The following is a 26,017-nucleotide window of genomic DNA, read 5'->3' as shown; positions in this document are numbered from 1 at the left end:
AGATTCTAGAAACACTTATTTGGGATAGCATTATTTGTCATGTGAAAAAATGTGGGTTGATTTGGAAGAACCAGCATGGATTTCTAATGGGTAAATAGTGTTTAACTAACTTGCTTGATTTTTCTGAAGAGGTAATGGAATGGATCGATACTGTTGATGTGGTGTGCATGGATTTTCAGAAAGCATTCTAATCAGTGTCACACAGCAGACTTGTGAGAAACGCCGTAGCGTTCCTGTGACCCTCGGATGGCGTACATAATCTTCTCCAGGTGGAGAAATTCCAAGAGGTCAGCAAGCCAGTCTGCAGCTTTGGTGGTGCTGCCGATCGCCAGCCGAGCAGGATTCTCCAGCGTGCAATTAGGGAAGCGAAAACAAGGGTATTGGCCCCCTTCCTTATGTGTAACTGCCTGCTCCAATACCCCGAAGATTGCTACTATTGGGCACGGCTGCACCCTCACCCCCACAACCTTGGACATTGCCGTCGGTTCCCAGTACCTTCCCCGCCTGCATGGAGCTGATGCTCTCCATGATTTCTCCCAGGTCTATTGGTGCTTCCAGCTCCCCCCATCTTCCCCCAGCCTTGTCTCCGTGTTTGTAGAAGGCCCCCCGTATCTGGCGGAGTTGGTACACTGCTTTCCTAGTGGATATCAGGTTAAAGTCCATTTGCAGCTTTTTCCTTTCTGCCAGTAGCAGCCCTGTGGTCAGGGCCTCGGAGTATTTTCTATCGACTTCCAGAATGGAGTCCATTAGCTGTTGCCTGGCCACCCTCTCTTCCCTATCTCTGCTTGCCTTGTAGGCTATGATCTCTCCTCTCATCAAGGCCTTCAGTGCCTCCCAAAACATGGAGGGCGAGACCTCCCCGTTTTGGTTGTTACTAACGTATGACCGGTGCCCCTTCCAGGACACCGCTGAGCATGACGTACCGTCCCGCTGGGTCCATTACTGTCTTGGTTTCCGTAATCCTCGTCCTCTTGCTAATTAATATTGCTTTTGGTATGCATATGTAACAATTTAAGTCACTATCCGTCCGGTACGGTGTGCAGAGCAGTATCCTCTGTCTTTAATTGGTATATTTGCTGGATTGACTGGATGCCAGAATTTCAGTAAAGTTGACCTTTGTTAAGCTTATCTCCAGATAAATGTAGATTCAGATTCACAACAATATTTGACAATCATGACACACAAAGGGCTATTCTGATATAAAAGACTTCCATTTAACGTCACGTCTGCGCCTGCGTTGTTCCAATGTGCCATGGATCAAATGCTAAGCAGACTAGGAGTCCAGTGCTACTTAGACGACATCTTAGTTACTGGAAAAAATGAAGAAGAGCAGCTTCAAAATTTAGATGCTGCACTCCAGAGACCGTAGAAGATTACGGACTACGAGTGTAGAAGGATGAATGTGAGTCCTTCAAATCTTTTATTGAATGTCTGGGGTACATCATTGATAAAAAGGGACTGCAAAATTTGCTTTCAAAAGTAAAAGCCAAATCTGAGACACCTGCACCTCCAAACGTAAATCAACTTTGATAATTTTTGGACTTACTAAACTATTCTGGATGGTTCACTATTCTCAAGCCTTTACATAAGTTATTGTTTCAAAACTGAAAATGGGTGGATCAATGTGAGGAGGCCTTCGTACAAGCTAAAGAGACACGACTAAAGTCCTGACCCACTTTGATCTGAAGTTACTTTTGTAATTGTAATTGGCATGCAACGTTTCACCTTATTGGATGGGAGCAGTGGTTTCTCACATAATGCCCAATGGTAGCATTTCCATCAAGATCTTTGAAGAAAGCATAAATGAACTATGCACAGATAGAGAAGGAAGCTCTGGGCTTCTAAAGGGGAATGGATTCCAACACATCCAATCCACTCCTCATTATCATGGGCTGGTTGAAAGATTTATACAGACCGTGAAGTCTTCAGATAATATGTGAATTCGCGAAATGAAATGTGGCCTATTGTCGCTCACAAGTTGTTCAAGGTAGCTAAATCTTACAAAAATGTCACTCGCTCATTGAAAGTACCTCATGAGCAAGAATCATTGTGTCTCATGAGCAAGAATCATTGTCAAAACGATTAAGCCAATTCCTGATGACATAGAGGAATACATCACATTCAACAACCCAAAGTTCTCAGACATTACTCACGGTAAAACATCAGTTACACACACCGTTTGATCTGCTGAAGCCGCCTAAGATGAAATAAATTATTGAGAGGAAACAACAAAGTCAGGTTTTGCGATGTGAGAACAAAGCTAAACACCGTGTTTTTCTGAAAGGTCAGGAAGTATTGTCAAGGAACTATGAGAAGTGGATACCTGCCATCGTCTTAGCATAGACAGGACCAGCCTCCTGTACTGTTCAAATTCGGAACGGTGTAGTGTGGAGAAGACACGCTGATTACCTTTAATCAACTAGAATTAGTTTGCCAGAGGCAGTCAACCGAGGGTCTGCAACAAACTGTGCCAAGTGAAGAGCTAAACATTCCTGAGAACCTGACAATACCAGAAACAACTGTGGAAGACCGTACCCCAGTTGAGACTGTTTCAACACAAGGTCAATCTGCAAACACAATGTTGGCTCCATGTTGAGACTACTATGGACGACGTCCAAACGAAACCAAAAAACATCATAGATTGCAGTCAACAAAAAACGCAGATGCCCGAGGTGCGCAGGCAACCACACAATTGACTTGTGTTTATAAATTGTTCATATTGTAAATTTTGATTGTTACCGTTATATTGTGTTTCATTGCAGGAATCTCCTAATGTAAAGGGGGAGGAAAGTGTTATGCATTCATGTTTGTTCATAGTTGGAGCAAGGTCATTTTAAGAGTCTGATCACATGACATATTGATGACATCAGCGGCTGTTTGCTCGGCAGTTGGGCAGTCTCTCTTTACAGCCTGTTGAGTTTCCAATAAAGCTCTTGTTTGTTTGTACCTTATCCTGCATATCTATCTTATAAAAATACCACAACACTAGTTAGACCTCAGCTGGAATATTGTGTAGAGTTCTGGGCGCCACATGATAGGAAAGATGTGAATGCATTGGAGAGGGCAGAAGAGGTTTACAAGAGTGGTTCCAGGAATGAGAAACTTCAGTTATATGAGAATAGATTAGAGAGATCGGTACTGTTCTCCTTTGAGAGAAGAAGGCTGAGAGGAGATTTGATAGAAATATTCCAAATCATGAAGGGGCTGGACAGGGTAGATAGGGAGAAACTGTTCCCCTTGTAAAATGATCAAGAAGGAGAGGCTACAGATTTGAAGTGATTTGCAAAAGAAGCAAATGTGATGTGAGAAAAATCCTTTTCACACAACATGTGGTCCGGGTCTGGAATGCACTGCCTGGAAGTGCGGTGGAGGCAGCTTCAAGGGGGCATTAGGTTACTTGAATAGAAACAATATGCAGGGATATGGGGAAAAGGCAGGGGAATGGCACTAAGTCATAATGCTTGCCTGGAGAGCCGGAGCAGACACGATGGACAAATGGCCACCTCCTGCATCGTAACGATTCTGTAAAATGCTACATGAAAAATGTATTCGAATAGTTTCTTCCAATTGTTCTCTTCCCTTCTGTTGTGATCGAGATTGAAAATTTGCAGTGTGCGAATCTGTCATCACTTTCTTGTACTCAACTTCCTTTGCATCTCTCAAATCATGTGACCTATATTAATCATGGGCTTCAGGAGGGGTTATTGGGTTACAGGGATAGGGTGGAAGTGAGGGCTTAAGTGGGTCGGTGCAGACTTGATGGGCTGAATGGCCTTCTGCACTGTATGTTCTATGTTCAGGCCATTCAAAATTTAAATGTGTCTAAACTTGATATGCATTTAAATGAAAATGGTGTTTGAGAGTGCAGCTGCTAATATCTTGTTGGGGAAGTGGAAATGTGTATTGCTGAAAGCCAGTCAAGTGATTCCAATGTAATAACATTAGATCAGGAGGATCTCTCAAACAGCGAAAGGGTAAATGCAGTGTGTGGCATGATGTTGAGCTTTAATCCTGCTGGCAGTAGTTGAAGTTCTCATTATTTCAGACTGTAGAGTATTCCATCAAGCCACGATCCCTGTTACACTGCCCCATATTCAATTCCTAATCCGTGCTGCATTTATTGATCCCTATTGTGGACTTGGATGTACCAAATGGTCGCCTCCTGAGTTGTGATAATATGACTACCCAATAGACACAAGAACAGTGAGGTCATCACCAAGCAAGTTAAGATGTCTCCTGTGAATAAATTCACAAAATAACAAGAAAATTGCTAGAGGGCTGCCAGATGGATGTATTCTGATATGCTTTAAAATAACTAACCAATTTGTTACGATCCCAGTTGATATAACTTGACGGGAAGATTCCAGAATGATACCCTGGCTTAAAAGATCGTAACTTTTATTATTTTTAATAAAACCTGGAGGAACAGAATCACAGGATCACTAATTAGTTTTAGCAGCAAGGAAAAAACATTTTTTAAACATGAAAAAATTAGACTGATGCAATACACCTTTACTCCACCCTTAGCTTAACAATTACACATAGGTTTTAGGATTAACACTGATTAGAAAGCGTGTCTTGATCTTCAGTGGTCTCATTAACACCAAGCCTCTTTTAAGCTCAATGGTCTCATTAACACCAAGTCCTTTTTAAGCACACAAGATGAGTGTGGGCAAATTCACTTTAGATTCTGAACCCCAAGTGAATGTTTGTGGATGTATCCTCAGAATCTCTCCAGCTGATTGCCACTTGAGAATTTCCAAGCTCCACTCCCAAAAAACATATTTTAAAATCTTCTCATAATAATGCTTTCCATAAGCGGTTTGCATTTCCAAATCCAGACTAGGTTTTCCAAATGACACTTTTAAACAAAGCTTCTGCTCCACTTTTAACAATGCATCCAATCCAGGATTTTACACCAACCTCTTTAGGAATTATTTGTCTTGACTACTGTGCAAACTGGTCACAATTGCTTTAACTCAATTCCCAGATTGTATTAAAATGGAAAAAAATGTTTTGTCTACCCCTGAGATATGCTGTTCCACCTTAAAATCTAGTTACTGCAGTTATCTCTTTAACTCTGAACACTTTGTATGCTCTTCCATGAATTCTTCTGAACAATTCTTGGTCTCTGTTCTCTGAATCTTAAAAATGTTCTTTCTGACCCAATACCCTGATTATCTAGATTGCATCTTGTTCCTTAAGACGCTTGCAGTTCAGTTTCTGGCAGGGTTGATGTTCACTCCAGTGTCTTGATTCAACTGTGCACATTCAACTTACCCTTTAAAGCATCTCTACCTTACAGCATCCCAGTTGCTAAGCAACACCCACATGCATATGCCTTTTATTTATTCTTCATGCGATAGCCGTCTCTAAAGTGCAATAGAAGCACAGTTGGAGCTGAACCAACCCCCACACGTACAAACACCTTTGTCCAACATGAATCTAACTATAGGCCAGGCACAGAAATATTAAATTAAACATAATTAAAACTATGCCTTGTTTTTAATGTTTCCAATAGAATAATAAATCTCGTAAAGCTACCTTTGTTTACTACAAGTTTAACAGTAAACCTAATCATTATCTAAGTGACACCCTCCTTTTCCAAAACAATTTGCCCCTCAATTTTGCGGACCTCACCTGGGCAGCCTGATAATGTGCTCTGGAGCTCTGAGGATTCTTTGATATTCCAACAGCTAATGTACTCCAATGTAACCCGTGAGCGATGCCACATAATTTATTGCTCCTAGGTTTACAGTCCTCAATTCCATTTTTATTAAGTATTTAGTGCATTAGTAACTTTAATAACTGAAATGGCATAAGGATTACACAGGAAACCGCAAGAACTGGAAAGAAAAGAATTTCAATGCCATAATTGAGACAGTTGATTTGGTTTTCATATATTTAAAATCATGCAGTTCAGCAATATTGGCTTTAGGTAAAGTGTGCTCTTGGCGGAACAGATGTTTCCTTTTGGAATTGAAGAGAACAGAAATAGTGTTGTGTAGCTTTTTACTTTTGTTACAGCTATTCAAAGATACCAAAAATTCATGAAATAATGCTTAAGATACCAAATATAATAGTTTAATAACCATATCGTTTAAAGGCTTCTTTCTTTTTAAATAGCTCAGAAATTGACCAGACTGCTTCAAGGTAAGTCAACCCGCATGAAATTTTCATTTGAGCTTGTGCGGTATACAGTATGTTTGCTGCAAAGTTTTGCTTTGGTGCTTGTACCAGAGTTGCAAATGATAGGCAGGCTCCATACTTTATTTTTCATAGAATTTGATTATCATAGAATTTACAGTGCAGAAGGAGGCCATTCGGCCCATCGAGTTTGCACCGGCTCTTGGAAAGAGCACCCTACCCAAGGTCAACACCTCCACCCTATCCCCATAACCCAGTAACCCCACCCAACACTAAGGGCAATTTTGGACACTAAGGGCAATTTATCATGGCCAATCCACCTAACCTGCACATCTTTGGACTGTGGGAGGAAACCGGAGCACCCGGAGGAAACCCACGCACACACGGGGAGGATGTGCAGACTCCGCACAGACAATGACCCAAGCCAGAATTGAACCTGGGACCCTGGAGCTGTGAAGCAATTGTGCTATCCACAATGCTACCGTACTGCCCTTATGCTGTTCTTTCTCCATTGCCTCAAGAGCTAGGTAGGTCACTTTCCCAATTTCTAAAGTAAGTGTTCAGGTTTCACCCGCAAGATGGTTGGGTAATGCAAATCATATGGTGGTATTGATGGACATCTTGGCGACTAAACAGTTGTCTAATCTGTCTCCTTTGAGAATATTTCCTACTCTAGTCATTACTAGGTTCTGAAACTGCTTGAGATGTGTTTTTCAGGGAATGCTGTTACACCATGGTCCTGCATTGGCCATCAAGCTGAGGGGATCGTACCACCACCCTAAGCTAATCTAGTAGTGCAGAACCTCCACTGTCTTTTACTTTTTCTTGGGTTTCTTTGCCTCTCCTCACTCATGCTACCGAATGTTATGCCATGTTAGTGGAAGTGGCATTTTAGATGACCTATTATTTATACAAGTGGACCTTTTCAAACTAGAGCATCGGGTTTTCTTGGCTATCATTAGCCTCTCAAGCAATACCATAGAAATGTTACACCACCGTGAAAGGGCATTCAACCAATTGTCTGCGCCGGCTGAAAAATAATAGCCGTTCATTCAAATCCCACCTTCCAGCACCCTGCCTTCAGGTGCAGCACTTCAGGTGCAAATCCATGTACCTTTTAAATTAGTTGAGAGTTTCTGACTCAACCACCAATTTGGGCAGCGAATTCCAAGCACCTACCACCTTCTGGGAGATTACTTTTCTAATATCTCTCCTAGTCCTTCTACCAATCACCCTAAATCTCTGCCCACCAGTAATTGACCTCTCTACTAGGGGACCTTGCCTAGTCTTATCAAGGCCCCAATAATTTTGTTTACTTTAATCTAGTCACCCCTAGGCACCCTGTGTTCTCATCTAAGGAAACCAACCTGAGTGTTCCGAATTTCCTGCAATTTTGCAGCTGGCAACATTCTTGTACATCTCTTCTATGCTCTCTCCAGAGGCTGGTTTAGCACAGGGCTAAATCGTTGGCTTTGAAAGCAGGCCAGCAGCAAGGTTCAATTCCCGTACCAGCCTCCCCGAACAGGCGCCGGAATGTGGCGACTACGGGCTTTTCACGGTAACTTCATTTGAAGCCTACTTGTGACAAAAAGCGATTTTCATTTATGTTGTTTGTGTGTGGGTGTGGGGTGTGTGCATGGGGTGGTTGTGCAAGTGTGGTGGCGGAGGGGTTCAGTGTACGGGGTGATGGGGGGTACGCGTGGTTGGGGAGGGTGGGGGTGTGGCTGTTGAGGGGGGTGCGTTTGTGGGTGAGGAGAGGTGTCACAGAAGCTTTACTTTGTGGGGTCACGGAGGTAAGCACGAAAGCTGGAGAAGTGGCTGCGGTGGGGTGGGGAAGCTCCAAAATGATGACAATTGGTCACGTTTCCTTTTATCCCATCCGATGTATATTAATGCGAATCTACTGAACACAACATTACTTTGAATAAATTAAAGGGGGGGCAATTTAAAGCAAGGATTTAATATAAAATCAGCACATTAGTCATTGGTTATCCACCTTGACAGCTGCTATATGTTTTTTTTAATAACTAGGATTCAGATGACTCAAACTGCAAGAGATTAATTCAATTGACTAATTTGATTTAGATTATTACCTACCAGCAATCATTCAACTTTTCTCTATGCTCTGAAAATATAATTGTCTTATACAACTATATCTAAATTCATTCTGTTTACCATAATGAAGTTAAAGTGAAATGGACTTTTAGATAGAACCCCTTTTGTGCAGTTTTTTTCCTCCCGGTGAAATGCAGACCTAAGTATTCAATGGAAATGTGGCTTTTATTTTCCTGCGAGTGGGTATTTAAATTTGTGATTTTGTAATGCTGACAGATAGATTTGACACTTTTTTTTAAACTTTCTCCAAGCACCCGTTTTGCCATCTAGTGTTTTGCTCCATTTGCTATTTGGAGAGGGTTCGCTGAAATAGGAATTTTTGACCCAAATACAGCTGAAAATTTAGTTTGTGCAGATCAATTTCGAACAAAAATACTTCCTTCTTACAGTAGTGATGCTGGTAATTCTTTTTCCTTTTGTGTAGAATGTTGGAAGATGATCTCAAAATTAGCAGCAGTGAAGACAGCGATGCAGACCAGGTTTGCCATCACTCCCAGCATTTGTTTTCTGTGTATGAAAAGTGAAATTGCTTTATTAATGAAATTAACTTGCAATTTATTGATAAATTTTGATGCTGGAAAAATATGAAGAAGTTTCTCAGTTCTCGAAGAGTGGGCCAAGATTTTTTTTTCCCTAGATGATCTTTTCACTCACCAAAAACTTGAGTTATTTGATTGGCAAGAAAGGTTTATATTTATCAATGGTGCTTTTGAGTTCATGGAAGTAAGAACTACAACTATACATAAAGGATCACATGCAGCAGATGGCAAAGAACAACAAAGGAATGGAAATGGAAAAAGAAATGCATTAACTATTATGGAATCTATAAGATGATAGGTTGATTTACTTTGCAGCTTTATAAAACAAAACAAATGGTGTTGTATTTGCAAGTGGAAGTTTTCATTCATTTCCTTCCCTCCTGTAAAGTCAATCCTGAAGCTTAAAAGACTATGATGAAGGAAAAAAAATCCAAGACTGCGCTAATCCTGATGGTTTTGCATTTGGGTCTCAATCTACTAGTACAACTAAAAACAGATTTTTATCGCTTATCAAACCAAATATTGTTTTATTTGTAGGTTTTTCAGTCTTGTGTAGTTTAATACATCGGCCCCAATCTGCGTGCTCAGTTGTTTGATACATGTTTAGTAACATATTTTAGGATACTTTACTGGTTCTATTACTTGTGTACCAAAGTTGGACGTTTGTTTGGGGTGAGCAATTGAACTTTCATTGAACCTACATCGCAAAAATGCAAATTGTCTGACATAAAATTGACAGAATTGACATATCACATCTTTCCAAAGAAAATGTTGGAATGTATTTGAAAGAAATGGTGTATCCTGCTTTTTGCCTTAATTTTATGAGTATCTTTGTATTTTTCTTTAATTCTAGGATTTGGGGAAACCACCTGCAAGGGCTACTCTTGAAGGGTAGGTAGTAGTTATCTCTGTAATGTAGAAAAGTCATCAAAATATTTGTGTCCCGATTTTCATTTCATTTCATTTCCATGCCTCCTCACAATGCAGAGCAGAAACTTATAGCCAAGTTCCGCACACATGAGTACGGCCTCAACCGGGACCTTGGATTCATGTCGCATTACATTCACCCACCACCATCTGGCCTGGGCTTGCGAAATCCTACCAACTGTCCTGGCTTGAGGCAATTCACACCTCTTTAACCTGGGGTTACTCCTCTCTCTGGCTCTGTAAAGACTTAATTACCTGCAAATGCTCGCATTTAAAGTATCGTCTTGCATCTTTGGCTTTGTCTATATAAATGTTTCTGGAACCTACCTCTTCATTCACCTGAGGAAGGAGCAGTGCTCCGAAAGCTAGTGATTTGAAACAAACCTGTTGGACTTTAACCTGGTGTTGTAAGACTTAAAATTTAATGTTTAACACTGGAGACACGCAAAAATAGGTGACAACGTCCACTTCCCATTTTTACATATGAAAATAAGTTATACTTATTTATTAATTGACTTACCAAATAATTATTTTTTTTTTTCAGTAATTCTGAACTTTCCCAGCCAAACAATGAGGTTATGGAACCTCCTAGGGCTGACTCCAGTAGCCACAGTGGGTCTGAAAGTAGTTCTGGATCAGACTCTGAAAGCGAGAGCAGCTCTAGTGACAGTGAGGCGAATGAACCATCATGTATATCTCCTGAGGTATGTTAAGGGTTTCATCTTCATGCACCTGTCTGTCTAATGTAAGGGTTTACCAGTGATTGGTGCCATTTATATTGCAAAGTGATCAAAGGCTGCCATTTTGGTATTGAAACACTTCTGTTAGCAGCGTTGCATTTATTTGATACTTCTTGAAACTCCCTTCCTGCTGTACTTTCCCTCTTTATACTTTGATTCATAGCATCAGCAGCAATGAAGAATCATAACACCAATAGGAAATGTACCAATCAAATGCAAGGAAACAACTTATGTGGTGACCAATGCCACTGAAGTGCAGAATTAATAAATATTAAATGCTTGTAGTTACTACATGTGTAATGCACTGCTTCATAGTCAATTATCCTAATTTATAAAGTTACATTAAACAATTTACAAATATGTCCCAAGTTCTTGCAATTGATTGTTACTTTGTCTTTATTTCAGTAATTTCATTAACATTTTACTGCAACCACTCTCAAACACCTCATGATAAAAGTTTTTGCTTCAACCCAGTTATGTCTCATTTTCGCTGTAGGAGTCTCAACTGTATGCATGCATACAGTTTCCACAATTTTCTGCCAAACATCAAATGGTTTTTCTCCTGCAACTGAAAGACTGTTTATCACATGACAGATTTCTAAACCTATTTTGTACAACTGATGACGATATGCATTTCCGAACTGTTTTCACTTTATTTTCAGGCATCAGCGTTTCCTCAGTTCATCCTACCTTATCCCCTGTCTTGCAGTAGTTAGCTATCAATAGCTGGGGCGGTACAGTAGCACAGTGGTTAGCACTATTGCTTCACAGTGCCAGGGACCCAGGTTTGATTCCCTGCTTGGGTCACTGTGCGGAATCTGCACGTTCTCTCCAGGTGTTCCAGTTTCCTCCCACAAGTCCCGAAAGATGTGCTGTTTGGTGAATTAGACATTCTGAATTCTCCCTCCGTGTACCCGAACAGGCGCCGGAGTGTGGCGACTAGGGGATTTGCACAGTAACTTGTGATGCTGAATGATTATTACAGTTGGAACTGAGGACTTGAACACAGGATGATGCTTTTGAAAAAAATTTAAGAGTACCCAATTCTCTTTTTCCATTTAAGGAGCAATTTAACAAGGCCAATCCACCTACCCTGCACATGTGAGCTGAACCACAATCACCTGGGTACACCCTGCCTCCGTGCATCAATCCCCTAACTACTGTGACTACTTCAATGTCTCAAACCTCCATGAGTCCTGCCTATTGCTCTCAGCACTGTCTCTTTTTCACCTCACCCGCCAATGCCACTATGTTCTAGGCACTGTTATTTCCCTACAAAACACCAGATATTGATATTTCCTTCTTCCCTTTCCCCCCCTTCCTCGCCATCAATACTTCACATTCTAAAGCCTCTTTCCAGTGCGTTCAGACTACAGAACTCTCCAATGATCACTTCCTTCTAAGACTATCTGCTCAAGCACTGACAAATCCCAGTACCTACCACGGTTTTCATAGACCCTGGGACTCCTCACTTCCTCACACAGTGCTGCCAAAATGTGGGGCGCTCTATCCGTTGGTGACATTTAGTTACGGAAGTAGGTAAACCCAAATTCAGCAAAAGCAATGGAGTTGCTGGGCTTTGGTAGTATGGCGGTATTAAAGCATAGCAGTACTGTTTGTTAAAGTTGGAGCTTACAATGATGTGGTGGAAGAACATTGGAATATAGAATTTATTTTACTGTGCAATTTCTGGGCTTTGGCAGGGTTTATGAAAACTAGGGTAGGTACTTCAATGCAGCTGGCTGCTTTCCCTTATTGATGGCATCACTACTTCTAGATGTCTGTAGATCTCTTTGACTTGGCACCATGAACAGACTGATGTTGGGAAAAGGGAAATCTGCAGCACAGACTTCTGTAACTCTGGGCGGCTTTCTTCAAGGTGAGCCATGAGTATGGTTGGTTTGCTGCCTACAATAAAATCTAGTCCATTGTCCTTTATAAATATTGGTGCCACGTGAACCTTTGTCCAGACTATGGAAATAATCCCAGTCCCCATTGAAGGATTAAATACAAACCAGTGCTTCACAGTGTAGCCTGCAATTCTTTGAGCTCCAAAGCATGGACGCATTAGGCCCACAGCCTCGTCCCATTTGGAGACCTCTAATTCTATCTTTTTTAAATTCAAGTATAGCACCACCCCCATGCTCTGACAACCTAGCATCTTCCATAATGAAGTTATTGCAGAATAGTTGTTTAATGGCTCTCAAAGGCCCCCTGATTTTAACATAGCTGAAAAGCACTTTGGCATTACTATGAACGTGTCACCTATTCTCTTTGATGCCTTTCATGTGGTATTTTGTCAAAGGCTGCATTTAATAGCTGGTATTCCTTATTCCCGAGAGCAGATTTCAGTGTAAAAATACTTCTACTTTAGTCTAAATTATTTTTAATATGGCCAATTAGCCAGTGCAGTTTTATTTTGTTATGTGCTTGTCTTTGACCCTATGAACTGAGCAGCTTCCTCTTGTATAATAATTACTTTGAAAGCTTTCCATTTTTCTTTACCTGGTGGTGGAGATAATAGTAATAGTGATTTGTTACAATTGTTGGATTGAAAAAATTAAAGTATTTGGTAAAGGTTCAAAGAAAAGCACAACCGAAGTGGTTTTGGTCACTCAAGCTGACAGTGTTTGGATTCAGAAGAATTCTTTTGAGACCATTTTTCACTTTTTTATTCTTTCTTGGACTGTAGGCATTACTGGCAAGGCCAGCATTTGTTTCCCATCCCTAATTTCTCTTGAACTGAGTGGTTTGCTAAACCATTTCAGGGAGCACTTAATAGTCACCCACATCGCTGTAGGTTTGGTGTCACATGTAGGCCAAACCAGTTAAGGATGTCAGAATTCCATCTCTAAATGACATTAGTAAACCAAATGAGTTTTTACGACAATACTGCTGCCTCAACGCCAGGGGACCCAGGTTCGATTCTGTCCTGGGTGACTTTGTGGAGTTTGTATTACTTCCATTTCTGCGTGGGTTTCCTCTGGGTACTCTGGTTTCCTCCCACAGTCCAAAGATGTGCAGGTTAGGTGAATTATCTTGCTAAATTGTTGCGGGGTTGGGTTGGGGGATTGGGCCTAGGTGGGGTGCTCTTTCGGAGTGTCAGTTCAGACTCAATGGGCCAAATTACCACCACCTGTACTGTAGGGATTCTACGAATTGATAATTTAATGGTCACCATTACTATCTTTAAGTAATGAATTTAAATTTCACAAGCTGCCATGGTGGAATTACTGATTACTAGTCCAGTGACATTACCATTACACCACTGGGGCAGCACGGTAGCATTGTGGATAGCACAATTGCTTCACAGCTCCAGGGTCCCAGGTTCGATTCTGGCTTGGGTCACTGTCTGTGTGGAGTCTGCACATCCTCCCTGTGTGTGCGTGGGTTTCCTCCGGGTGCACCGGTTTCCTCCCACAGTCCAAAGATGTGCAGGTTAGGTGGATTGGCCTTTATAAATTGCCCTTCGTGTCCAAAATTGCCCTTAGTGTTGGGTGGGGTTACTGGGTTATGGGGATAGGGTGGAGGTGTTGACCTTGGGTAGGGTGCTCTTTCCAAGAGCCGGTGAGACTCGATGGGCCGAATGGCCTCCTACACTGTAAATTCTATGATCTATGATTAATCTAGGACAAAGGTTCGGCACAATATCGTGGGCCGAAGGGCCTGTTCTGTGCTGTATTTTTCTATGTTCTATGTTCACCGTCTCCCATTTTGACTGTTTTTTAAGGAAATCTACGAACAGCAATTCAAAATTCTGTTTTCTTTCTATTCCAGCCTGAACCGCCACCTTCAAGTAAGTGGCAATTAGACAATTGGCTGAACAAGGTGAATTCTCACAAAGTCTCACCAGCTTCATCTGTGGACAGTCACATTCAGTCATCGCAGAGTCATGGTTACAAGAAGGAGAACCGAGACCAGAGTGTCACGTACGAGGATCCAGGTGGATCCAAGGATGGAAACACAGCTACTCCTGGGAGGGATTCGAGGAATGCACAAAAAGGGTCAGAAACTAGAGGCCGCCAAAAGTCACCAGCCCAAAGTGATGGCAATGCACAGCGGAAGACAGTTGGTAAAAAACAGCCGAAGAAAGCAGAGCGACCAGCTGTAACTGAAGAACCAAGAGGAGGGCTAAAAGTTGAAAGTGAGCCCACTTCTGATAGAACAACTCCTATTCCTGCAAACCGCCATAAAGCTGCTACAAAGGGTTCTAGAAAACCCAGCACAAAGAAAGAATCCAAGTCTTCAACCAGGATAACTATTGAAAAAAGAAAACACAAGAGTGCCAACAAAACGCCTCAGAAATCAAGGGAGTATGTTGAAACAGACTCAACTTCCTCTGATTCTGAGCAAAGTGAAGCTCTCCCTCCTGCTTCTCAAACTCCAAAGTACTCTGAAAATAATAGGACTCCTGTCCATAAATCCTCTGTTGATGGGGAAGACAGCTTTTTTCGGCAAAGGCTTTTCTCTCCTATGGAAGAGAAAGAACTCCTTTCACCACTGAGTGATGTTGATGACAAATATCGTAACATTACTTCGCTCATTGTTAGAATTGACTTAAGTCTATTATCTAGGAAACCTGAATCACCTCGTAAGGAAACTGAGCAACCCAAAGTGGACAAGGAAATCTCTTTGGATAGGCACATGCGAGATACTCCAAAGTCTACTGAAAAAAAATCAAATAAAGGCAAGCGAAAACACAAGGTGAGTGGCAAAACATTTTTGATGCATACCACGTTCCTTTTTTTTCACAAAGGGAACAATTTAGAGATAGACTAAATGACCATTTAGCGTAGAAATCGTTCAATTTTGTTTTTAATCAAGACTTTCAACTGTAATATTGGCTCCCCCACATGACTTTTCAAAAGAATGTATGTAGCACCATTTTTTTTAGTGGCTCAATTGGTAGCACTCATCTCTGAATGAGAGCGCAGGGTGTTCAAGTCCCATTCTAGGACTTGAAGCACAAAGACCAGGCTGACAATCCAGTATAGTGCTGAGGGAGTAGTACAGCATTGTCCGATGCCATTGTTCGGCCGAGATATTAAACCGTGATCACGTCTGTCCTCTTAGCTGGACAATGTTTATCCCTCAATCAACTTCATGAAAACAGATTACCACCCTTTCAGACAGAGTTCCAGATCCCTGCCGCCGTCTGTGTGAAGCGATTTCATCTTTTAATCCCCTCTAAACTTTCAACTTTTTACCCTAACTTTATGCCTCCTGTTAATGGACCCATCAGCCAAGAGGAATAGGGCATTCCTATCCACTTTATCTAGATCCCTCGTAATTCTATACACTTCAATTTGGCCTTTCCCCCGCAGCCTCTTGTTTCAAAGAAAACAACCCCAGCATATCCAATCTTTCCTCATAGTTAAAGTTGTCCAGCTGTGTATGATGACCAGAACGGCACGCAGTGCTTCTATGTGGCCTATCTAGTGTTTGATACATTTCTGGCATAATCTCCCAGCTCTTATATTCTGTCACTCCTTTAATAAAGGCAACTATCATGTTTGCTTTATTGACCACCTTATCTACTGATGGTCATGTACTCCAAGGTCCCCCTGTTCCTCTACACTTATACCACTTGTTTGCATTCCCTAAATGCACTACCTCACACCTTTCAAGATTAAACTCAATTTATCACTGTCTGCCCCCCAAATAGTCCATTGATATCTTGTGTGCAGTCTACAGCTTCCTCCTCCTTTATCCAACCATTAAAAAAAATTTGTATCATCTGTAAACTTAATGATACCCACTACATTTAAGTTCAAATTATAAAAGCAAGGCCCCAGACTTAAATCCCACTGAAAACACGCATTTACTTCCTGCATTTGTACCAACTTGCCTTGCAACCCGTGAATCTAAGTCGATATGTGATACACTAAATTACATCAAAGTATGGAATGTATTGTACGTGAAGTATTGGAATATTGGGAAGTATTGTTCGTGGCATTCCTCATTAATCAGTGCAAAGCTGTAAACGATGTAAAAATTTAGAGAATTTGACAATTATTTTGCACGTTTGCCCAGAATGATGGAGAAAGCGAGAGTTGTGAAAACAAAAGGCCTAAAACAGAAGAAAGGAGTAATTCTAACCACAAGCCCTCCAGCAGTAAAGAGTGAGTATATTCACCAATTAACCTTTTCCACTATTACAAATTTTCTGAACCTTTCCCATGTTCACCAGTTGTCCTCAGCGGAACACCACAGTTAATGGTGAGATACAGTTCCATTTTCATAGCCAATGTCCTCTGCTGCCTTATCCATCAAACTAATTTGTGCAAGTCTAGACCTTGTGTTTGATTGCCGTTGCAGCAGACCATCCCATTTTCATTCTGCCATCTTAGCCAAGCAATGACCTTTAGGGGTAGCATTCAGGAGAAGGGAGCCTTCCACTCACTACGAGAATTGAGGACTGTGTCCTTGGGGTGATTCATGAGGACCAGAAGGATTTGTGAAGGGTAGGCAGCTAAACACTAATGTGCGGAGGCTCCTCAATGTGATTATGGTGCCCTCGGTGGAGGGGAAGCGGAGGTAGTGGCAGCTATTGATGCGGAGAAGGCCTTTGATCGGGTGGAGTGGGAGTATCTTTGGGAAATGTTGCGGAGGTTCGGGGAGGGGTTCATCAGTTGGGTCAGGCTGCTATATAGAGCCCCTGTGGCGAGAGTGGCTACGAACCGGCGGAGGTCTGAGTACTTTTGGCTGTACCGGGGGACGAGGCAGGGGTATCCCTTATCCCCCTTGTTGTTTGCACTGGCAATTGAGCCGCTGGCCATGGCACTGAGGGAGTCCAGGAAATGGAGGGGATTGGTTCGGGGAGGAGAGGAACACCGGGTGTCGTTGTATGCCGATGACCTGTTACATATTGCAGATCCAGTGAAGGGGATGACGGAGGTCATGCGGATCCTTAGGAAGTTTGGGCACTTTTCGGGGTATAATCTCAACGTAGGGAAGAGTGAGCTCTTTGTGGTGCATTCAGGGGACCAGGGAAGGGGGATAGCCGAGCTACCGCTGAAGAGGGCGGAAAGGAGCTTTCGGTACCTAGGGATCCAAGTAGCTAGGAGTTGGGGGGGCCTGCACAAGCTCAATTTGACGCGGTTGGTGGAGCAGATGGAGGAGGATTTTAAAAGATGGGATATGCTGCCACTCTCACTAGCTGGTAGGGTGCAGTCGATCAAAATGACGGTCCTTCCGAGGTTTCTCTTTGTGTTCCAGTGCCTTCCCATTTTGAACCCCAAGGCCTTTTTCAAACGGGTAAGCAGGAGCATCATGGGATTTGTGTGGGCGAATAAGACCCTGAGGGTGAAGAGGGTGTTTCTGGAGCGTAGCAGGGACAGGAGGGGGGTTGGCGCTGCCGAATCTATGTGGCTATTATTGGGCAGTCAATGTGGCGATGATCCGTAAGTGGGTAATGGAGGGAGAGGGGGCGGCGTGGAAGAGGCTAGAGATGGCTTCCTGTGTGGGCACAAGCCTGAGGGCGCTGGTGACGGCACCGCTGCCGCTCTCACCGACAAGGTACACCACAAGTCCGGTGGTGGCGGCGACGCTGAAGATCTGGGGGCAGTGGAGACGACACGGGTGCGATGGGAGCCTCGGTATGGACCCCGATCCGAGGTAACCATCGGTTTGTCCCAGGAAGGATGGACGGGGGGTTTCAGAGCTGGTATCGGGCAGGGATTAGAAGAATGGGGGACCTGTTCAACGATGGGACGTTTGCGAGCCTAGGGGCGCTGGAGGAGAAGTTTGGGCTACCCCCGGGAAATGCTTTCAGGTACATGCAAGTGAGGGCGTTTATGAGGCGGCAGGTGAGGGAATTCCCGATGCTTCCGGCACGTAGGATTCAGGACAGGGTGATTTCGGGTGTATGGGTTGGAGAAGGCAAGGTTTCGGCGATTTACCAGGAGCTGCAGGAAGAGGAGGAGGCCTCGGTGGAGGAGTTAAAGGGCAAGTGGGAGGAGGAGCTTGGGGAGTAGATAGATGAGGATCTGTGGGCTGATGCCCTGAGTAGGGTTAATTCTTCCTTCTCTTGCGCCAGGCTCAGCCTAATACAGTTTAAAGTTACTCACAGAGCGCATATGACAGGGGCGAGGTTGAATAGGTTCTTTGGGGTGGAGGACAGATGTGGGAGGTGCTCAGGGAGCCCAGCAAATCACGTCCATATGTTTTGGTCGTGCCCGGCGCTGGATGGGTTTTGGAGGGGTTTTGCGAGGACGAATATGTCCAAGGTGGTGAACGCCTGGGTCAAGCCGAGATTGGCATTATTTGGGTATCGGACGAGCCGGGAGTGCAGGAGGCGAAAGAGGCCGGTATTCTGGCCTTTGCGTCCCTGGTAGCCTGGCGGAGGATTTTGTTACTGTGGAAAGATGCGAAGCCCCCTAGTGTGGAAGCTTGGATCAATGACATGGCAGGGTTCATCAAGCTGGAGAGGATAAAGTTTGCCTTGCGAGGGTCTGCGCAAGGGTTTTTCAGGCGGTGGCAACCGTTCCTAGACTATCTCGCGGAGCGTTAGGAGGAGGTCAGCAGCAGCAGCCCGCGGAGGTGGAGGGGGGGGGTTCTTTTGGGGTGGCGTTTGGGTTAAGGTGGGATGTTTCTCTATATGGGTTTTCTACTGTTATATGGGGGTGATTGTATGTGGGGGAAATCCAATGTATAATTTCTGCTTGTTGTGTTTTTGTTTCTTTTTCTTGTTTGGGGGGGGGGGGGGGTTTGTTGAAGATTTGTTAAAAAATTTGAATAAATATATTTTCCAAAAAAAAAACTTGTGACAATAATAAAGATTATTATTACTGTGCCAACATTGAGTTCATAGTCAAGCACGCAGATCGAGACAGAGCATGTTTGATTAAAGTGCAGAAACTGGTGAGCATAGAAACTGATCAGGGAAGCTGTTGGAAGGGCGACATGGCGGTGCAGTGGTTAGCACTGTTGCCTCACGGTGCCGAGGCCCTGGGTCACACCCCATGTGCAGTTTGCACATTCTCCCCGTGTCTGCGTGGGTCTCACCCGCACAACCCAAAGATGTGCAGGGTAGGTGAATTGGCCACACTAAATTGCCCCTTTATTGGAAAAAAAAATGAATTGGGTACTTAAATTTTTTTTAAAAGGGAAGCTGTTGAAAGCACTTGAGTGTCAGGCAAATAGGTCATCAACCACTAGTGATTTCCGGAGTTTTGATACTCCTTGGCTGGTGGGGTGCAACCCTGCTATCTTAGCATCTGTTTATTCTTTTTTTCCTTACATTTTGGGGCAACTTAGCATGGCCAATCCACCTATCCTGCACATCTTTGGTTTGTGGGGGTGAGATCCACGCAGACACTGGGAGAGTGTGCAAACTCCACATGGACAGTGACCCGGGGCTGGAATCAAACCTAGCAGCAGCGCTAGCCACTGCGCGACCGTGCCCCCCCCCAAGCATCAGTTTATTCTGAAGGAGTAAAACTGATTAATTGTGATTTCACAGCTCTTCAAAACCAACTGCAGAAAGGGAAAAGGTGCCTCTATCTTCTCCATCCGCAAGTGCTGCACAAAAAGCATCCAAGACTGAACACAAACATCAAAGTCGCAGGAGAACTGTCAATCAAACCGCCACCTCAAAGAGCAATACTGGTAACACAAAGCAGAACAGTAGCAGCAGTAATAGCAGCAAAAGCAATTCTTCATCTTCCAAGCATAAAAAGGCTGAAGAAAAAACATCCCTACGTCCCAAGGAGAACAGAGTAAGTCATTGTATTTTATACGTTTCAAAATTTAAGTGTCAAATCACATTACATTATTACTCCAAGGTATTGTCAGTATGGGGCAGTTCACATATATCTGAACATTGTCCTCATCCATGTTCTAAATTAATTGGAATTTTTATTTTATGGTGAATGAAATGAGTATTGGTAATATGCGCTACGCTCACACACCTTCCTTGAACCAATGTTCTCCTCTTTTGGCTAACGAATATGATTATCTACCTAAGAAACTCGGTGTTACTGGTAATGGGTTCTGTGAGTTCTTGCATGGCAGCTGAGCCCGATTCTAGAGCCACATTTTGCACCGCACACTTGGCAGGTGTTTCCACGAAGCAGGATCAGTTCTTGGGCTCTGATTGCTGGTCTTCCTTTCTCAGGCTCGTTTTCTGGGCCTCCTTTTGTGGCCAGGTGTCCTCAAAGAATTGTGACCCGGCATGGTGGCACAATGGTTAGCACTACTGCCTCACAGTGCCAGGGATCTAGCTTCAATTCCGGCCGCGGTGACTCTGGAGTTTGCACATTTTCCCCATGTGTGTGTGGGTTTCCTCCAGGTGCTCCGGTTTCCTCCCACAGTCCAAAGATATGCAGGTTGGATGGATTGGCCATGCTAAATTGCCCCTTCGCCTTCGTGTCCAGAATGTGCAGGTTAGGTTAAGGGCTTATTGGGATAAGGGACAGAGAAGTGGGCTTGGATGGAACGCTCTGTCAGAGGGTCGGTGCAGACTCGATGGGCCGAGTGGCCTCCTTCTGCACTATAGAGGATTCTATGGTTCAATTATGAGGTCACCAGGTTCTGCGTAATGGGGAGTGAGGCTAACTGACTTTCCATTTAATGTTTTTTAACTACTCACTACCTTACAATAACTGAGGTTGGTAATCCAAGGCATACAAAATCACAAACATGGAATGAGATATATAGAAGAGAAAAAATCTTCTGGAAGCGTTAGGAATAAAGATCTACTTTTGTGTCATCTTTTGGACAACATCACACTGAACTATCGTAACGTCGTACTCTATTTCAAGCAATTTGTCATTTTTCTGTTTAGCTTTTGGTTGGGTTTGGCAGTATTGTACCTTTAAAACCTCTGATACGTTCAACCAGTTTACTTCCTCAAAAGCTTTACCTTGATGTATTTATTTGCAAGATGAACAAAGGACAAAACAGGTTCACAGTAACGCAATTTTATTCACAATTCTCTTACTCCACAAAGTATGACTCGGGCTCACAGCTGAGCTTTGGGTTTTACCCACACTTGGTAAAGGAGGCCGGACGGCAGGCTGCGGTCACTTGATGTGGATGTCTTCTCTGGGGTTGAAACCCAGGGTCCTTCTTACGATTGTTGTGCCTGGGGGACTCCCAGGTTATCGCTGAAGATCTGTTCAGTGTTCCTTTCTTATACTGGTAAGCTAGGATTGAGTCATAAGTATACACCCACCATAGGCCATTGTCCCACCCAGACCCCAACTTGTTTATGGGAGAGACAGGATACTCCTGTTTATCCATGGTGATTCAATCAAGACCCATTGTCCTCTGAAACTCCCTAGTCTGACCCGCCGTCAGCTCATTATAGAGTCTGATGGCTTCTTTTGTCTGTTCTTCGTCCTGCTGCAAAGTTGATCACCTGTCTGGAAGATTGTTACATATTCATAGCAAGTTCTTGTTCTTTAGAGTGGGTAATCACAAAGTCCATACAGCAATAACAAGTTTTTGCCTTGACTTCAGTGCTTTTGCAGATGGCCAGTATCGATTCCAGCAAGGGTTTCATGTGACAGTTTCTATTCCTGGCCTATGTGTATCTTCTCAGCCTGTTTTCAGTACCACAGTAGGTATTCAAGTGTGTGTTATTGCAACCCAAAGTATTTTCACCTGTCATGCATATGTATATGATCAGAGGGTTAGATAGGGTGGACAGTGAGAGCCTTCTCCCGCGGATGGAAATGGCTAGCACGAGGGGACATAGCCTTAAACTGAGGGGTAATAGATATAGGACAGAGGTCAGGGGTAGGTTCTTTACGCAAAGAGTAGTGAGGCCGTGGAATGCCCTACCTGCTACAGTAGTGAACTCGCCAACATTGAGGGCATTTAAAAGTTTATTGGATAAACATATGGATGATAATGGTATAGTGTAGGTTAGATGGCTTTTGTTTCGGTGCAACATCGTGGGCCGAAGGGCCTGTACTGCGCTGTATTGTTCTATGTTGTATGTTCTATGTAAGTGCAAATATTCCAGCAAAGAATTAGAGAAACATCAAAAATAAAAGCAGGAGTAAGCCAATTTGCCCTTCGAGCTCTGCTATTCATTATGGTCATGGCTGATCATTCAACTCCGTAACCTGTTCCTGCTTTCCCCCCATATCCTTTGATCCCTTCAGCCCCAAGAGCCATATCTAACTTCTTGTAAACATGCAATGTTTTGGCCTCAACTGCTTTCTGTGGTAGCAAAGTCCACAGGCTCACCAATCTCCAGGAGAAGGAATTTCTCCTCATCTCAGTCCTACTTGTTTACCCATATCCTTAGACTGACCTCTGGCTCTGGACTCCCCTGCCACTGGGAACATGCTCCTTGCATCTACTATGTCTAAGCCTGTTAGGGGATCTCATAGAAGACTATAAAATCCTAACATTCTTCTAAACGACTATAATCCTAACTGACTCGATGTCTCTCAAACATCAGTCCCGCCAACCCAGGAATCAGTCTGGTAAATCTTTGCTGCACTGCTCTAGAGCAAGAACATCTTTCCACAGATAAGAAGACCAAAACTGCACATACTATTCCAGGTGTGGCCTCACCAAGGCCCAGTATAATTGCAGCAAGACATATCTGCTCCTGTACTCGAATCCTCTTGCTATGAAGGCCAACATAACCACAGGATAGTATTCAGTCATGCAAACCACAACTGACTTAAACCTCTGATATTTGCAACACACAACTGCAAGATGATGACCATCCAATAGAAACCCCAGCCATCTCCCCTTGAGCTTAACCTACAATCATTGCAGAGTCCTCCACAATTGATATCTGGAGAACAACCAATGAACAACAACTCGCCTCCAGTAACCATATCAACACTGGCTGCATAAACATAGCGGAGGCTCAAGTCAGGAGTCTGATGGAATATCCACCTGCATGAATGCAACAAGACTGAAGAAGCTCAACACAATCCAGGACAAGTTTGCTTGATCATTAACCCTACGCTCAATTTTTGTGTGCTCTTCATTGGTGATGTGGCCTCAAGATGCACTGCAACAAGACCAGATTACTTCAACTGGAACTCTGTTTTATAAATGTTGAGTTTACTGAGACTTGTAGCCGCTGCAGTTTTGCATTTTCTCTTCTCTCCTTATCCCTCTGATAAGCCTTTGACTTGTTCTGTGTATTTTTCTGTTCTCCTGGCAATCTCTTTTCCCTCCCTCCCTGAAAGATTTGTAACAGTTATTTTTCCTCTTTATGCCAGTTATAGTTTGTTAAACCATTTTGAGACTGGCCTGAGCTGATTAATTTTGGGTCTGTGTTTACTGAGTCCAGCTTGCTGCACTCTGGTTTCATATTGTAAAATGACAATCTTTCTGATTTGCATTCTGAAATGCTACTCCGGGCCTGAAATGCTTAATTTTCGGCCAAAGTGATTCATGAAAGTGAAACCAATATTATCAGTCCCCACCCTTAAGAGTTTAAAATAATTTCACTCCCTGCTCTGGTTCCTTGCTCTTTCTAGTGCTGTGAGAACTACTTCAGTATCTGTAAAGATGCAGGCTAGAATTCTTGGTGATGGTTGTGTGTCCCCATGTCTATCAGAGCTATGTGGCATTACCTTGTTTTCACAGTTTCTGTTTGAAATGTATTGAGGGAGTTTTTGCCCAGACAACAGTCTCTGGAGGGTTGGAGTGTCCTCCGTGTGGTCAGAAATTCAACTCCAGGTCCAGCCTGCTGTGTAATATTGTGGAAAAGTAGAACCAATCACAGCATCCTACTTGTTCAGTGCATTTTGTGTAATCACTGCATTGAGAATCCATCCCCAGCTGTGAAGATGTGCCTTAGTTGTATAGCTTCCTTTAGCTCTCTTGGTTGAAAACCTCATTTACTGAAAGAGACCCACAAAGGTCAATTTCTAATCAAACCTTTTTTCTGTTACTGACAGACACTACATTGACCATAAAAATGTGCCGGAGTTTTACTGTAAAGATGATGCAAAGATTTTGCTAACTGTACATTAGTGGTGACCATAATATGATAATTTTATGTGTTGTGACCATAATATGATAGGGTAATTTTAAAGAATTATTACACAGTTTACAGCAGCCATACATTCTTTCAAGGCACCAAAACCCAAAAAGAAAAGTCAGTTAACTGGTGCTAACAAGGGAAGTTGAGGATTGTATGAGATTAAAAGAAAAGGCCTATAAATTTGCTAGAAATAGCAGTAAACCTGAGAATAATGTGCACTTTAGAATATAGAAAATGATGGTCAAGACTTTAAGGGAGAATAGAATATGAATATAAACAAGCAAAGACATAAAATGGACTGTAAAAGTTTCTGACGGTATATAAAAAGGAAATGTTTGACTAAGAAAAACATGGGTCAATGCAGGCACAGTCAAGAGAATTTATAATGGGGAATAGAGAAACTAAATGATTACTTTCTGTCTATCTTCACTGAGAAAGATGCACAAAATCTTCCAGAATTAGAGATCCAAGGGACGAGAGAGAATGTGAAATTGAAGGAAAATAAGTATTAGCGAGAAAGTTGTATTGGAGAAATTGATGGGTCTAGGTTAATAAGTCCCAGGACCTGATATTCTGCATGCCAGAGTGTTGAAATATGGAGATAGTGGATGCATTGGTGATCGTCTTTCAAAATTCTAGAGCTTCTGGAATGGTTTCTGCAGATTGGTAGCAAATGTCATTCTACTGTTTATAAAAGGATGGAGAGAGAAAAAAAGAAACTATAAAGACCTGTTAGCCTTCGATCAGTGGTAGGGAAAATGCTAGAATTTATTATAAAGGATGTGGTGAATGGACACTTGGATAATCTAATTGGACATAATCAACGTGGATATATGTTTGATGAACCTGTTGGAGTTTTTTGAAGATGTTACCAACAGAATTGACGATGGGGAGTCGGTGGATGTAGTATACTTTTCAGAAGGTTTTTGGCAATCTCCCACAAGAGGTTGGTTAGCAAAATTAAAGCAAATGGGATAAGAGGGAATATACCTGCTTTTGTACTCTAATGTCTTTCTCATTTTCCGTCTACACATTTAGCAGCAATGTGAAAAGCAGTGCCAAATGCATATATCTCACCCTGTCTGTACATAGCTCCTTTATCGACCATTCTTCTGCTGTACTACTAATTGGCAAGCCACAGAAACTGCGTCCCTTGCAGCCCTAGGTTAAAACTTTTGGGGAACTCTGAGGACTTATAACCCCTAGACAAGCAGTGCACAAGCCCACCATCATGCAAACACACCCTGGCACTTGTACACCTATTTTCTATCTGTGAACCTTGTGAGGAAGCTATGGGAGTGAACTGACATTCTTGAGTGAAGTCCAAAAATGGACTGATGACTAAATAGGTCATCTTTCTGGCACATCCTGCAACCAAGCTGATATCGAGCAGTGTGTCCTGCATTCCTTTGATCCCGAATGAAGAGGTTGAAAGGGGGACCCTGACTCTGGGGAAGCCCAGGGCCTGTATACATTTTGCCCAGGCTTGCATCCTGAAGAGGACATTCTAGTTTTGCTGCAAGTTGTTAGTGGAGAATGCCATACTGGAGTGAGGCTCCTGAACTGCATCTGTTGATGCTTAA

The 26,017-nt window shown here is 42.9% G+C and overlaps 1 protein-coding gene across 6 annotated transcripts in view; it reads left to right on the top strand.

Annotated features, from left to right (window-relative positions):
• aff4 (AF4/FMR2 family, member 4) overlaps positions 1-26,017 on the top strand; it is a 149,686-nt gene that overhangs the window by 95,090 nt on the left and 28,579 nt on the right. For 5 of the 6 annotated variants that reach the window (XM_072512556.1, XM_072512557.1, XM_072512558.1 and 2 more), the window contains 7 exons: positions 6,127-6,153; positions 8,687-8,741; positions 9,655-9,692; positions 10,273-10,432; positions 14,246-15,172; positions 16,502-16,590; positions 19,932-20,187. In XM_072512556.1, the coding sequence (XP_072368657.1) occupies positions 6,127-6,153; positions 8,687-8,741; positions 9,655-9,692; positions 10,273-10,432; positions 14,246-15,172; positions 16,502-16,590; positions 19,932-20,187 (1,552 nt within the window). The remainder of the gene's footprint in view (positions 1-6,126; positions 6,154-8,686; positions 8,742-9,654; positions 9,693-10,272; positions 10,433-14,245; positions 15,173-16,501; positions 16,591-19,931; positions 20,188-26,017) is intronic. The other variant, XM_072512561.1, reaches the window with a different exon arrangement.

This window comes from Scyliorhinus torazame, chromosome 7, assembly GCF_047496885.1.
Source record: "Scyliorhinus torazame isolate Kashiwa2021f chromosome 7, sScyTor2.1, whole genome shotgun sequence".
NCBI classification, from domain to species: domain Eukaryota; kingdom Metazoa; phylum Chordata; class Chondrichthyes; order Carcharhiniformes; family Scyliorhinidae; genus Scyliorhinus; species Scyliorhinus torazame.
Note: the sequence above shows the minus strand (reverse complement) of the source record. Positions and strands in the feature narration are given on the sequence as shown.